At 39.7% G+C, this 16,891-nt stretch overlaps 1 protein-coding gene across 13 annotated transcripts in view; it reads right to left on the minus strand.

Moving 5' to 3' along the window:
* The window catches only part of LOC105473314 (neuron navigator 3), an 899,580-nt gene that overhangs the window by 148,658 nt on the left and 734,031 nt on the right, over positions 1-16,891 (minus strand). For all 13 annotated transcript variants that reach the window (XM_011727068.3, XM_071070568.1, XM_071070565.1 and 10 more), the window contains 3 exons: positions 9,928-10,036; positions 8,875-9,258; positions 280-399 (listed from right to left, as the gene is read on the minus strand). In XM_011727068.3, the coding sequence (XP_011725370.2) occupies positions 280-399; positions 8,875-9,258; positions 9,928-10,036 (613 nt within the window). The remainder of the gene's footprint in view (positions 1-279; positions 400-8,874; positions 9,259-9,927; positions 10,037-16,891) is intronic.

The raw sequence follows: 16,891 nt of genomic DNA on the forward strand, positions 1-16,891 counted from the left end.
AGCTACTCAGGAGACTGAGGCAGGAGAATCACTTGAATCCGGGAGGCTGAGGTTGCAGCAAGCTGAGATTGTGGCATTGCACTCCAGCCTGGTGACAGAGGGAGGCTCTGTCTCACAGAAAAAAAAAAAAAAAAACCCTAAATAATTATTTATCAAAATAAAATATTTATCAAAGTAACAAGTCCTTTGATTTACACTATTTAATAGGAGTTTCTCTTATTTTCTTCTTATAAAATTGCTTCATACACACTTCACCATCATATATGCTGATAGCATTACCTGTCTGCATCCACTGTCACATCGTGAACCCCTCTCTGGATGACGTCCCGGGAGCTTGCTGTGTCTGGTATTCGGTTCAGACTTCTAGTGTATAGGTTAAGTCCTCCATCTGTCATGTACCTGAAAAGAAATGTCTAATTAATCCACAGAAAATAAAATCAACTCAACTGTACAATTTAACTTAAACAAACGGTGTCCACAATTTTCAATAATTACTCAAATATATTCTACTATCTTTTTTTTCTGTATAAACATTCTACTCACCAGGGATAATTAAAATATTTTTTCAAGTTTACTAGGAAATCAATATTCCTGACTACAACAAGTAACTAGCCTATCATAGAACCTATTTTTCTCTTTTGTTATTAATATTATGAACACACTTGCAGATAATATAACTCTTAGAAAATTAAAAGGAAGGAAATTTCATTTTTGAAATACTGTTTTTAAAGAGGTCATAGGAGTAAAGGATCAAAGCCTAAACTTCCACCATATCTGCCATCTTCCTAGAATTCTGTTTTTATATTTAAATTATATTTAATATCTTATATCAGCTGCTGTCACAGCACTGTCAAAATCAGCTGTGTCCCCACCCAAATCTTACCCTGAACTGTAAAAATCCCCATGTGTCAAGTGTCAAGGGTGGGGCCAGGTAGAGACAACCGAATAATGGGGGTGGTTTTCCCCATACTGTTCTCGTGGTAGTGAATAAGTCTCACGAGATCTCATGGTTTTATAAATGGGAGTTCCCTTGCACAAGCTCTCTTGCCTGCGGTGCGCCATGTAATATGTCCCTTGCTTTTCCGCTATGATTGTGAGGCCTCCCCAGCCATGTGAAACTGTGAGTCAATTAGACCTCTTTCCTTTATAAATCACCCAGTCTCAAGTATGTCTTTATTAGCAGAGTGAGAACACACTAATACAGCTATCTTCCTAGAATTCTATGTTTTTGTATTTAATATCTCTTATCAGCTGCTGTCTGTCACAATTAGCTAATTTGTAATTGCAGGGGTACACAGAGAATCTAAAGTGATCCTCACCACTCCCTTAAAGAAACTCCAGTTCAGCATCTTCCTTTACAGAAGCATAGATAACATTAAAAGATGCCCCTCAGATTAAATGTGCTAGGTAAAAAATCCATGCTGATAACGAATGACTGTTGTGAACCTTTTTTAATGGTTGTTTGGAAAAAAATCAGGTACCTAGGAGAGAAACCTTTACATGTAGACACGCAGACAGTTTCCTAAGGTCAGTGTGTAAGGATGGTTGAATGTAGACCAGAGCCAGACCGCTTAGGTTCAACTATAGTGCTGCTACTTACTAGCTGTGTGTGCTCAGGTAAGTCACCTAAACAAGCTATATTTAAATTGCTTCATCTGTAAAACAGAGACCGTAATGATATGCTCACTTCTTGCAGTGATGTTGAGCTACCAATGAGTTAATGTATATATAACATGCATAGAGCATTGTCTAGCACGTTATAAGTACTATATAAATACTGACTATCTTTAAAAATACTAGCTATTTTATGCATTAGAGTTTCTAGAGTCACTAAAATAGCTCATATCTTGAATATGAAAGTAGAGGAAGCATTAAGATTAGGAATCTCTGGTGCAAAAGATGGATCTTTTTAACACAGCTCAAGTAACTATGACCTTTCGCATACTGTTATGCATACTTCAGTCATCATAAAGTTTACTGAATGAGAAATGAGGGAGGATCAAGGCAGAAGCAGGATTAAAGTATATCTACCCCTCACTCCTGTGCCTTAATTTTAATTTTTACTCCACAGAATTCTTAGATTAGTTTGTATTTGGTCATGTGACTTAAAGTAGAATTTTAGGTTATATTCTTGGCTCAACTATTTATACCGTGACACCTGAAGATAACTTCAATTTCCACCAAATTAAAATATGCAACTTTTATCCCAATTTTCCAGGGTGTTTTCTACTTTATAAACAGAGACTTTTCAAAGAGGTTCATTATGAGTAAGAGGCCTTTCTCTGACTAATTCCTAATTACTGACAGATTCATATCCCCCAGTGTTTAAAGTAATTTCAAAAAGAGGAGAAAGAGATAAGCCTTTGCATGCTTCAAGAAATTCTGAATTCTCAGAATGCTGATTAACTAACTTTCTCAGTTACACCTAGAGTACATGGAAAAAATGAAACTTTATTCCCATTTAAATGACTTCAAGACATTCTTTGTGGTTACATGAGGAAATCCTAAATTAAACATCTTCATTCATTACTATTTTATTGAGCCTTTGGTAACTTTAATCTGTAAAACATATTTTTAAACATTTTCAAAAGAGTTCACTTTATGATTCAACTTTTTCAGGACTCATAGTATAAATATTTCTTTTTTTTTTCTTTTTTTTGAGACGGAGTCTCACTCTGTTACCCAGGTTGGGGTAAAGTGGTGAGATCTTGGCTCACTGCAACCTCCGCTTTCCGGGTTCAAGCAATTCTCCTGCTTCAGCCTCCCGAGTAGCTGGGATTACTGGTGTGCACCACCATGTCCAGCTAATTTTTTGTATTTTTAGTAGAGATGGAGTTTCACCATGTTGGCCGGGCTGGTCTCGAACTCCTGACCTCTGGTGGTCCATCTGTCTCAGCCTCCTGAAGTGCTGCGATTACAGGTATGAGCCGCCACACCTGGCCAGCATAAACACTTCTAAGCCCCCTTTACTTAAAGAACACACCATCAAATTAAACTTTTCCTGGGATATCTCCAGCCCTCTTATCTTCTCACATTTTAATTCTAGGCTGAGATACTGGGGCTGCCTCCTACGTCAGCCAACAAGGGCACACTGCATAGGCTGATGAGCAATAGAAAGCCCAACACATCCTGGATATCCTCGCACAATCAACCTTGAGTTGAGACCAGCCCCATCACCTGCTGACCAGATCTTACCAGATTCCGCACAGGTCAGAGAACTGAGTCATGACTTAAATTTCAGTGTCCTGTACTCTAACATATGAAAGAACAACTGTATGTGAGTAAACAGGCAAACAATACCAGGGGAAGTTTTCATGTAGGATTTGGGGTATTTTTACTTATTAACATAAGACATGTAGACCATCGATGCATATTTAAATGGACTCATTTGTGAGACTATCCAAGACTTTTTTGAAAGATGTTAGGGAACAAAAATAGAGGAAACAAGAAGTCTGAATCATGTTTTAAATGAAGCAGAATCAAAAAGGAAGGACGAAAGCTATAACAGTATTTTTTTTAAAATTAGTGAGTTAAGCAGAGACTAGTTAGATGTCATCAAACCAATTTCCCTCTCCTCCTGGGCACACAGCTGAACCATATAACCTAGTTTCTTTTACAGTCAGGTGTGGTCACGCAGCTGTTCTAGACAAATGAATGTAGGCAGAACTCATATGCATGACTTCCAGGCCTGATACATACAAAATGTTCTCACACCCTGGTTCTTCCCCCTCTTTTGCCATTTGCCTGTTGAATATCAATGCCTAGGGTGACACTGGAAATCTGGTTGGGGAACAACAGAATTACCATCCGTCTTATTCTCTGAATGACTACGTGGAGTGCATTCCCCAAGTGAAGATCAGAAACATCAGCGAGGGCTTTATGTGAAGAACAAATTAGCTTCTTTGTGTTAAGTTACTGAGATTTTGAGATTTCTCTGTTTTAGAAATTAATGTTAACTAATATAGTTAACACATTATTCTTGTATTCTTGCATATATTGCATGTATTCTTGCAAAATACAAAATGCTCGTGAGTACAATATGCCTGTAACATATTATATGTAGAACTCAGTTGTTAAAAAACATTTAAAACAACTACTTATTTAATATTTCTGTGTGTGTGTGTGTGTGTGTATATTGTGCATATTATAATTAATTTACTGAATAACTGGACGGCTACAAAAATATGAAAACATCATCCTGTGAGTCACATGTGGGCATGTACTGTGTCTGTATTATTCACTACTGAATGCACAGTGCCTGGTATGCTGCTTGACACATAGGATGAACTCGATAAATATTTTTAATAGACATATACATGTATACATAATTCAGCTTATGATTATGATCAGCTTATGATCCCTGTTCTTTCTGTATTCTTTTCCCAGGAGCCCTAATGCCTCCCACAATTCCCACTCTCTTTTATTGAGATGAGATACAATAGATCTCTATCCTGGAGAAACAATCTTCATATCCCACCGTCTCCCACTCCACATCTCTAACTCCAGATTCATCATCTCCTCACTCTGCTTTCTCATTAAAAAATTCTCTCTCTCTTGCTCGCTATCTTTCTCTGCTAATTTTCTCTAACGGTATAATTTTCCATCTCCTGTGCTTATGATGTAGGTATCTTAATTCTTGCCTGCCTTATGCCCTCATGGGTAGTCTATCTCTGGCTCTATAAACTTTTCCTTTGCAGGGCTTCCCATATCCATTATTTTCCTAATTTTATCCCTACAAATGCCACTGCCATATTTCTTTCTTTCTTTTTTTTTTTTTTTTTTGGTTGTTTTTTTTTTTTTTTTTTGAGACGGAGTCTCGCTTTGTCACCCAGGCTGGAGTGCAGTGGCCGGATCTCAGCTCACTGCAAGCTCCACCTCCCGGGTTCCCGCCATTCTCCTGCCTCAGCCTCCCGAGTAGCTGGGACTACAGGTGCTGCCACCTCGCCCGGCTAGTTTTTTGTATTTTTAGTAGAGACGGGGTTTCACCGTGTTAGCCAGGATGGTCTCAATCTCCTGACTGTGTGATCCACCCATCTCGGCCTCCCAAAGTGCTGGGATTACAGGCTTGAGCCACCGCGCCCGGCCGCCACTGCCATATTTCTAATCTTATAAGCTGCGAGCCAGAGCTCTTGCAATAGTTCCTGAAATCGAACCCCAGAGTTTCTCCCCTAAATTTGCTTTGCCTATTTCCCATAAAGTGACCTTTCAAAAGCCATCACCATCCTCATGCCATGTTCTATGACTATTTAGTAATCTCTAGGATATAGTATTTTACATAGCTTACAATGTAGTTTAAACTTCTTAGCATAATGATGTTAAGGTCTGTCAAAATAGTGTCTATCTCTAAAATATTATCTTTAAATATTCACATTCCATGACTCTCAGTTAAGAGAAAAGTCATCAATATAATCTAATCCACTGTCCCTCTGATTCTGAAAATTACATTTTATGCAAGCTTTCTGAATAATTTATACTTTCTAAGTTTGTACTTTTCTTATATATGTATTTTAAATATTTTTCCTTTGTCTATAGCTTTTAAATCAGAAAATAGAACTAAAATGTTTCTTTTTCTTATTCACTCCTTTCTATTTCATGTGAGGGTTTTGTACTTTCTCCTCATTCTGAACTCTTAGCTCAATTTTTATCCCTATAAACCTTTTGAAATTCCCAACATACTGCATTGTAGATGTCCCTTGATTTCTTATTCAAACTGCTCCCAAGATATGCTGTCACACTCCAGATAAACATTCTACATGAGTGTGAGTATATACAGTCAATCATCATTATTCACAAATTCTATATTTGTGAAGTTGCCTACTTGCTAAAATTTATATGTAACCACAAAATCTAAACTCATAGTACTTTCACAGTCACTCATGGATATGAACAGAACAGTGAAAAAAATGAGTCTCAGATGTTTCCAGCTAAAGCTAAATAAAGTGATACTCTGCTTTCTTATATCAGCTCTAATATCACAACAAATGTTCTTCTATGCCCTATTTAGTGCCACATTTTCCACATTTGTCTGTGTGTGTGTGCGTGTGTTTACTTTTATTTTTTTGAGACGGAATCTCGCTCTGTGGCCCAGGCTGGAGCGCAGTGATGCGGTCTTGGATCACTGCAAGCTACGCCTCCCAGGTTCATGCCATTCTCCTGCCTCTGCCTCCCAAGTATCTGGGACTACAGGTACCCGCCACCACGCTCAGCTAATTTTTTTTTTTTTTTTTTTTTTTTTTTGTATTTTTTAGTAGAGATGGGGTTTCACCATGTTAGCCAGAATGGTCTCCATCTCCTGACCTCGTGATCTGCCTGCTTCGGCCTCCCGAAGTGCTGGGATTACAGGTGTGAGCCACCGCACCACGCCTTCTTTTTGTGTTTTTATGCTGAGAATTGTGCTGTTTAAAATGGCCCCCAAACTTGGTGCTGAAGTGTCATATTATGTTCCTAATTGCAAGAAGTCTTCAATGTGTCTCACAGAGAAACTATGCACTAGATAAGCTCCTTTCAGGCCTCAGTTATGGAGATGAATCAGTAGTATGTATTAAATAAGGTGTCTTTAAAGAGAGACACACGTAAAGCAAGGTTATGTATTGATCAGTTGACAAAAATATTGTGGCCAAATACAGGAACCAAAACCTATATCTCTACTAGGGACCACAGTTCAGTATTCACTAATGCAGTGTTTGTGGTGACTCCATAGAACATAAGCACCATGAATAATGATATTGAGTGCACACAGGTATATATACATACACACACACACACATACACACACACATACATACATACACACACGTATACATACATACATATATTAGATGGAGTCTCACTCCGTCACCCAGGCTGGAGTGGTGCAGTGGTGCAATCTCAGCTCACTGCAACTTCTGCCTCCCGGGTTCAGGTGGTTCTCCGGCCTCAGTCTCCCAAGTAGCTGGGAATACAGGCACATGCCACCATGCCTGGCTAACTTTTTTAGTGGAGATGGGGTTTTGCCATGTTGGACAGGCTGGTCTTGAACTCCTGACCACGGGTGATCCACCTGCCTTGGCCTCCCAAAGTGTTGGGATTACAGGCATGAATCACTGTGCCCAGCCTTTGTATATATATCTTTATATATAATATATGGGTATATTTATATATATAATTAGCCATACAAATATATTTGAATAGTGAATATAAAACTGAATTCACACATATGTCCACATTTAAGGAGATTGAGAAAAAAAGAGAAGGGGGATAGAGTGGAAAGAATGGAGAAGAAAGAAGAGAGAGATGGGAGAAAGAGTGTGCCTTAGACACTCTTGCTTTGCCATTATGTTTTCTGAACTGGGCATTGCCTCCTAAGCTATGTTAAATACACACAAAAATGATAATTATAACTAACAACAACCAAAAATTGGTATGGTTATTAATGATAATAAATGTAATAGTGATGATAAAGAGGAGGATGATAAATTTACTGAATGCTTGTATCATGCCAAGCATTGTGCAAACTAAACTTGGGAATGATCCTAACAACTTCATGAAGATGGTACAATTTTATCCTTATTTTAGATGACAAAAACTCATTTGGATACATTAGGTTCCCAAGGGGTCCACAGATAGCGAACGGGAGAGATTCAAACAAGGCACTCTGAATCCAGTGGCAAATGAACAACAATCTATCTCAATTAATCATAATTAGCCTCTATAATTCTAAATTTTTAGAAAGTCAGGTAGGGTGGATACCAGGAATGGACTAGTAGGTATCAGGATATCAGAGCAAAGCTATAAATCTAATCAAAAGCTATTTTGTACTCTTTTTTTAGGTCGTGTCACCATTCAAACATAAACTTTTCATGAATGAAGTCAGGAAGGGTCACTTATATAGAAGAATTATTTCCTACATGGGTCCTCTCAGATGCATAATGACAAAGAGTAGGTCAAAATCCAGACTCACACAAAGTTTATAGACAAAGTCAATTGGGAAGCTTTTCCGCACATTACTGAGCCTGTGTTTGAAGTCAGACATAACTGAGTTCTAATGCAGGTCTGCTGTTTCACTAGCGTTAGGCCCCAGCCAGGGCCAATTAGACTCAGTTTCCTTATCTATAGAACATGTATAAAAACATTCACCTCGTAAGCATTACTGGTGGTGGGAAGGTAAAGTAAAATAGTATCTTCAAAGCATTTAACAAGAGCATAGTACGTAACAGGAAATGCTCAAAATGGCAATTACAATTATTAATAGAATATCCTATTGCCTCCCTTTGGGCCTATTCTCTGATTAAGCCAAATATCCCAAATTGTTAATATACTCTAAGAGTTTTACAATCACAACATGTTTTGGGATGTAATAGGACACAAGAAAAACAGGGTCTGAGATGTATTGAAATCTGATACCATCAAAAGAAAATGAACAGAGTGAAACTTTCAACTCCAAAGTTATTTTTCCCTCAAGTTAAATTGGGGGTGCATAATTGAAGACAGTAAGAAAATATTTGTCCTCAAAGCAGTTACAGGCAGCTTCTGACAAGCTAAAAAAGAAGAAAAATCAAGCAAATCAGCAAAACTCCTCCTGTCTCCTTCCCACGTCCTTCACTACAAAATCTGTTACTTAAGAAGCATGTGAAAATCACTCTGAAAAACAGAAGCCACATGTGTTTCTCTCAACAACAGAAAAACCTGGTGGCTTATAATGAATTTATAGGAATCCTGGATTCTTTAGTCTCCATGAACGAGCAGAGGAAAGGCCCTTCAACACTGAATAACCTCAGATATCTCATATTTTCTCATGACTTTCTGGGAAAACTTACACATTTGTTTATAGTGAATGCATTCTAGTAGACCACCTCCCCTCTTCACACAATGCTGATGGAGAACAGGGCCACTTACCCACTGTTGATGTCATCAGTCCTGAGACTTTTCCCAAGGATATCACCATCACTCATATATCCACCCACATCGACTTCAGAAGACATGTCCAGGTCACTGCTTGCTTTCTCATTCATGTCAATCTGTGACATGTTTCCCAGCCGAGACACAGCAGCTCGACGGAGAGGCGTGGTATACATGAACCTCGAGGGGTCTGTGTGGATGAATCGACTGGTACCACTGCGAGGATAGCCAGCACCCAGGGAGGGAGCATCTCCTGCCTGAAGTCGCGGACATGCCTGGCCCAACCTCCATGTCATGGGGGTGGGTCGACTTGTCAAGTTGGGTATGCTCCTTCCATTCACTTCTGTTGTCACAGTGCTGTCAAATGTTGTCTCCAAGGTGCTGTCAAATAAAATGGAGAAATAACTAAACTCTGGTTCACTTAGGGCCACAACCTAGAATGCATGATGACAGAAAAGGCTAGAGTTGACGGTCATCTCTTATAAACATGTCATCTTCCTGAAAGCTAAACTATATGTTCATTTTGAGGTCAAACTGTGGAAAGGGGCATACATTTTATAGATTTTGGTTGTTTTCAAAAGAAAGGCCATCAGTACACCTTGGGTGAAACAACATATTGCTTTACATTTTCAACAAATCCTTAACTCATTGTAATCTTCCCAGACCTATTCTGAAAGTTAACTACAATTATGTTTGAATGTCTCCCTACCACCCTGCCTAGATGCACTTCAAGTGCAACTTGTGCCACTATTTTCTAGGACAGGTATTACAAATCCACTTAACGGTGATGGCAGTAGTTGCAGTAACTAATTCCCTTGAACTGGAGGTTATACTGAAAAAGACATAGATAGCAGATAGAGATAAAAGATAAATAGGTATATGTGTGAATTTTCAGTTTAAGGATAATTATGAATCAATTTTTATATAAAACAAGAGAGGAAATAGTAAGGGGAAACTGAAATCCCATCTCTGTCATTATAAGAAAAGTTAAATGTTTGTTTGTAATTATTTTTTCTTTATTGGCTCAAATATATGCAGAATTGAAAAAACCTGTGGCTTATCTGAGTCCCACGAAGACTGGACATAGTCTCTTCTAAATTCTGCCTCAAATCTGCTATGTTTTTAACGGTTCTCATTCTTCTTGTTTCAGGGTCTTCACCTAGGAAAGCAACATGATAAATTGACTATTCATGACATTTATTGTCCTCAAAATAATTGTATACATAGATAAGTCAGTCACCACTTCTTAAAAGTAAAAGGATATGTAATACACTTCAAATAACTATTATCTACAAATTATAATTCTTTCTACAAATAAAATGTGAATAGATACAAATGTAGTATCACAAGTAATAATTGTAAGTGGTGATAACACAATAACACTTTGTAGGTTTGACCTTAAAATAAAAAAAAAATCACTTGGAAATATGCTGTTTACCAATCCATGTTGCTGGGATTAATTAAAAATCTATGATTATGACCTGAGAAAGATGGCTGAATAGGAACAGCTCCGGTCTGCAGCTCCCAATGAGATCAACACACAAGGCAGGTGATTTCTGCATTTCCAACTGAGGTAACAGGCTCATCTCAATGGGACTGGTCAGACAGTGGGTGCAGCCCACAGAGGGTGAGCAGAAGCAGGGTGGGGTGTTGCCTGACCTGGGAAGTGCAAAGGGTTGGGGAACTCCTTCCCCAAGCCAAGGCAAGCTATGAGGGACTGTGCCTTGAGGGACAGAACTATCCGGTCCAGATACTATGCTTTTCCCAGAGTCTTCACAAACTGCACACCAGGAGATTCCATTGGGTGCCTACATGACCAAGGGCCTGGGTTTCAAGCACAAAACTGGGCAGCCATTTGGGCAGACACTGAGCTGGCTGCAGGAGCTTTTTTTTTGGTACCCCAGTGGCACCTGGAATGCCAGTGAGACAGAACCATCCACTCCCCTGAAAAGGGGCCTGAAGCCAGGGAGCTAAGTGGTCTAGCTCAGTAGATCCCCCCGCCATGGAGCCCAGCAAGCTAAGATCCACTGGCTTGAAATTCTTGCTGCCAGCACAGCAGTCCGAAGTACACCTGGGACCCTGGAGCTTGGCTGGGGGAGGGGCGACTGTCATAACTGAGGCTTGAGTAGGCACTTTTCCCCTCACAATGTAAACAAACCTGCTGGGAATTTTGGACTGGGCAGAGCCCACTGCAGCTTGGCAAAGCTGCTGTAGCCAGACTGCCTCTCTAGATTCCTCCTCTCTGGGCAGGGCATATCTGAAAGAAAGGCAGCAGCCCCAGTCAGGGGCTTACAAATAAAACTCTCATCTCCCTGGGACAGAGCACCTGGGGGAAGGAGCAGCTGTGGGTGCAGCTTCAGCAGACTAAAACATTCTTGCCCACTGGCTCTGAAGAAAGCAGCGGATCTCCCAGCACAGTGCTCTAGCTCCGCTAAGGGACAGACGGCCTCCTCAAGTGGGCCCCTGACCCCCATGCCTCCTGACAAGGAGACACCTCCCAGCAGGTGTTGACAGACTCCTCATACAGGAGAGCTCCAGCTGGCATCTGGCGGGTGTCCCTCTGGGACCAAGCTTCCAGAGGAAGGAACAGGCAGCCATCTTTGCTGTTCTGCAGCCTCTGCTGGTGACACCCAGGCAAACAGGATCTGGAGTGGACCTCCAGCAAACTCCAAAAGACCTGCAGCAGAGGGGCCTGACTGTTAGAAGGAAAACTAACAAACAGAAAGGAATAGCATCAATGTCAACAAAAAAGATGTCCACATAAAACCCCATTCGAAGGTCACAGACATCAGAGGCCAAAGGTAGATAAATCCACAAAGATAAGAAAAAAAAGAAAAAAACAGCTCAAAAAGGCTGAAAATTCCAAAAACCAGAATGCCTCTTCTCCTCCAAAGATCACAACTCTTCACCAGCAAGGGAACAAAACTGGACAGAGTATGAGTTTGATGAATGTACAGAAGTAGACTTTAGAAGGTCTCCTCCAAGGCCTTCTCCTCCTTGGAGGAGAACAAACTCCTCCAAGCTAAAGGAGAATGTTATAACCCAATGAAAGGAAGCTAAGAACTTTGAAAAAAGGTTAGAGGAATTATTAACTAGAATAACCAGTTTAGTACACAAGAACACAAATGACCTGATGGAGTTGAAAAACACAGCACGAGAACTTCATGAAGCATACACAAGTAGAAATAGCTGAATAGATCAAGAGGAAGAAAGGATATCTGAGATTGAAGATCAACTTAATGAAATACAGCATGAAGACAAGATTAGAGAAAAAAGAATGAAAAGGAACAAACAAAGCCTCCAAGAAACATGGGACTATGTGAAAAGACCAAACCTAGGTTTGATAGGTGTACCTGAAAGTGATGGAAAGAATGGAACTAAGCTGGAAAACACTCTTCAGGATATTATCCAGGAGAACTTGCCCAGTCTAGCAAGACAGGCCAACATTCAAATTCAGGAAATACAAGGAACACCACAAAGATACTCTTTGAGAAGAGCAATCCCAAGACACATAATTGTCAGATTCACCAAAGTTGAAATGAAAGAAACAACATTAAGGGCAGCCAGAGAGAAAGGTTAGTTACCCACAAAGGGAAGCCCATCAGACTAACAGTGGATCTCTCTGCAGAAACCCAACAAGCCAGAGAGAGTGGGGGCCAATATTCAACGTTCTTCTTCTTTTTTTTTTTTTTTTTTTTTGAGACAGAGTCTCGCTCTGTCACCCAAGCTGGAGTGCAGTGGCACAATCTCGGTTCACTGCAAGCTCCACCTCCTGGGTTCACACCATTCTCCTGCCTCAGCCTTCTGAGTAGCTGGGACTACAGGTGACAACCCCCAGGCCCGGCTAATTTTTTGTATTTTTAGTACAGACGGGGTTTCACCGTGTTGGCCAGGATGGCCTTGATCTCCTGACCTTGTGATCCACCGGCCTCGGCCTCCCAAAGTGCTGGGATTACAGGCGTGAGCCACCACACCCGGCCTCAACATTCTTAAAGAAAAGAATTTTCAACCCAGAATTTCATATCCAGCCAAACTAAGCTTCATAAGATTCACGTGCAAAGACTCACATAGGCTCAAAATAAAGGGATGGAGGAATATTTACCAAGCAAATGGGAAGCAAATAAAAGCAGGGATTGCAATTCTAGACTCTGATAAAACAGACTTTTTATCTGTTTTAAATACAAAAAAAGACAAAGAAGGTCATTGCATAATGGTAAAGGGATCAACGCAACAAGAAGAGCTAACTATCCTAAATGTATATGCACCCAAAACAGAAGCACCCAGATTAATAAAGCAAGCTCTTAGAGACCTACAGAGACTTAGACTCCCACACAATAATAGTGGGAGACTTTAACACTCCATTGTCAATATGAGACAGATCAACGAGACAGAAAATTAACAAAGATATTCAGGACTTAAACTCAGCTCTGGACCAAGTGGACCTAATAGACATCCACAGAACTCTCCACCCCAAATAAACAGAATATACATTCTTCTCAGCATCACATCACACTTATTCTAAAACTGATCACAGAATTGGAAGTAAAACACTCCTCGGCAAATGCAAAAGAACGGAAATCCTAGCAAATACTCTCTCAGACCACAGTGCAATCAAATTAGAACTCAAGGTTAAGAAACTCACTTGAAACTGTACAACTACATAGAAACTGAACAACCTGCTCCTGAATGACCACCGGGTAAATGAAGAAATTAAGGCAGAAAGCAGTAAGTTCTTTGAAACCAATGAGAATAAAGAAACAAATACCAGAATGTCTGGGACATAGCTAAAGCTGTGTGTAGAGGGAAATTTGTAGCACTAACTGCCCACAGGAGAAAGCAGGAAATATCCAAAAATCAGCACCCTAACATCACAATTAAAAGAACTAGAGAAGCAAAAGCAAACACATTCAAAAGCTAGCAGAAAACAAGAAATAACTAAGATCAGAGCAGAACTGAAGGAGAGAGACACAAAAACCCTTCAAAAAAATCAGTGAATCCAGAGCTGGTTTTTGAAAAGATTAACAAAATAGATAGACTGCTAGCCAGACTAATAAAGAAGAAAATAGAGAAGAATGAAATAGATGTAATAAAAGATGATAAAGGAGATATCACCACTGATCCCACAGAAACGCAAACTACCATCAAAGAATACTATAAACACTACTATGCACACAAACTAGAAAATCTAGAAGAAATGGATAAATTCCTGGACACATACACCCTCCCAAGACTAAACCAGGAAGAAGTCAAATCCCTGAACAGACCAATAACAAGTTCTGAAATTGAGACAGTAATTAATAGCCTACCAACCAAAAAAAGCCCAGGACCAGACGGATTCACAGCTGAATTCTACCAGAGCTACAAAGAGGAGCTGGTACCATTCCTTCTAAAACTAGTCCAATCAATAGAAAAAGAGGGACACCTCCCTAACTCATTTTATGAGGCCAGCATCATCCTGATACCAAAACCTGGCAGAGACACACACATACACAAAAAGAAAAATTCAGGCCAATATCCCTGATGAATATCGATGCAAAAATCCTCAATGAAATACTGGCAAACTGAATCCAGTAACACATCAAAAAGCTTATCCACTGGCCAGTGCGGTAACTCACGCCTGTAATCCCAGCACTTTGGGAGGCCGAGTGGGGCAGATCACGAGGTCGGGAGTTCAAGACAATCCTGGCCAACATGGAGAAACCCCGTCTCTACTAAAAATACAAAATTAGCTGGGTACAGTGGCATGCACCTGCAGTCCCAGCTACTCGGGAGGCTGAGGCAGAAGAATTGCTTGTACCTAGGAAGCGGAGGTTGCAGTGAGCCAAGATCATGCCTGTGTGATGGAGCAAGACTCCATCTCAAAAAAAAAAAAAGAAAAAAAAGAAAAAAAAGCTTATCCACTATGATCAACTTGGCTTCATCGCTGGGATGCAAGGCTGGTTCAGCGTGTGCAAATCAATAAACATAATGCATCACATAAACAGAACCAATTGCAAAAACCACATGATTATCTCAATAGATGTAGAAAAGGCCTTTGATAAAATTCAACACCCCTTCATGCTAAGAACTCTCAATTACTAGGTATTGATGGAACGTATCTCAAAATAACAAGGGATATTTATGACAGACCCACAGCCAATATCATACTGAATGGACAAAAGCTGGAAGCATTCCCTTTGAAAACCTGCACAAGACAAGGATGCCCTCCCTCACTATTCCTATTCAACATAGTATTGGAAGTTCTGGCAAGGGTAATCAGGCAAGAGAAAGAAATAAAGGGTATTCAAATAGGAAGACAGGAAGTCATATTGTCTCTGTTTGCAGATGACATGATTTTATATTTACAAAACCCCATCTTCTCAGCCAAAAACTCCTTAAGCTGATAAGCAAACTCAGCAAAGTCTCAGGATACAAAATCAATGTGCAAAAATCACAAGCATTCCTATACACGAATAATAGACAAACAAACAGACAAATGAGTGAATTCCCATTCACAACTGCTACAAAGATAATAAAATACCTAGAAATACAAAAGGTATGTGAAGGACCTCTTCAGAAAGAACTACAAAACACAGCTCAAGGAAATAAGAGAGGACACAAACAAATGGAAAGACATTCCATGCTCATGGATAGGAAGAATCAATATCACAAAAATGGCCATACTGCCCAAAGTAATTTAGAGATTCAATGCTATCCCCGTCAAGCTACCAGTAACTTTCTTCATAGAGTTAGAAAAAACTACTTTAAATTTCATTTGGAACCAAAAAAGAGCCTGTATAGCCAAGATAATCCTAAAGGAAAAGAAGAAAGCTGGAAGCATCATGCTACCTGACTTCAAACTATACTCCAAGGCCACAGTAACCAAAACAGCATGGTACTGGTACAAAAACAGATATATAGACCAATGAAACAGAACAGAGGCCTCAGAAATAACACCACACATCTACAACCATCTAGTCTTTGACAAACCTGACACACACAAGCAATGGGGAAAGGATTCCCTATTCAATAAATGGTGCTGGGAAAACTGGTTAGCCATGTGCAAATAACTGAAACTGGATCGCTTCCTTACACTTTATACAAAAATTAACTCAAGATGGATTAAGGACTTAAACCTAAGACCTAAAACCATGAAAACCCTAGAAGAAAACCTAGGCAATACCATTCAGGACATACTCATGGGCAAAGACTTCACGACTAAAACACCAAAAGCAATGGCAACAAAAAACAAAATTGACATATGGGACCTAATTAAACTAAGGAGCTTCTGCACAGCAAAAGAAACTATCATCAGAGTGAACAGGCAACCTACAGAATAGGAGACAATTTTTGCAATCTATCCATCTGACAGAGCTAATATCCAGAATCTACAAGGAATTTAAACAAAATTACAAGAAAAAAACAACCCCATCAAAAAGTGGGTGAAGTATATGAACAGACACTTCTCAAAAGAAGACATTTATGCAGCCAACAAACATATGAAAGAAAGCTCATCATTACTTGTCATTAGAGAAATGCAAATCAAAACCACAATGAGATACCATTCTCACGCTGGTTATAATGGTGATCATTAAAGAGTCAAGAAACAACAGATGCCAGAGAGGATGTGGAGAAATAGGAATGCCTTTACACTGTTGGTGGGAGTATATATTAGTTCAGTCACTGTGGAAGACAGTGTGGCAATTCCTCAAGGATCTAGAACCAGAAATACCATTTGATCCAGCAATCCCATTAATGAGTATATAACCAAAGGATTACAAATCATTCTACTATAAAGACACATGCACACGTATGTTTATTGCAGCACTGTTCACAATAGCAAAGACTTGGAACTAACCGAAATGCCCATCAAAGATAGACTGCATAAAGAAAATGTGGCACATATACACCATGGAATACTATGCAGCCATAAAAATGGATGAGTTCATGTCCTTTGCAGGGACATGGATGAAGCTAGAAAGCCTGTTGGTGAGTGGGGGGCCAAGGGGAGGGATAGCATTAGGAGAAACACCTA

Source organism: Macaca nemestrina, chromosome 10 (genome assembly GCF_043159975.1).
Source record: "Macaca nemestrina isolate mMacNem1 chromosome 10, mMacNem.hap1, whole genome shotgun sequence".
NCBI classification, from domain to species: Eukaryota; Metazoa; Chordata; class Mammalia; order Primates; family Cercopithecidae; genus Macaca; species Macaca nemestrina.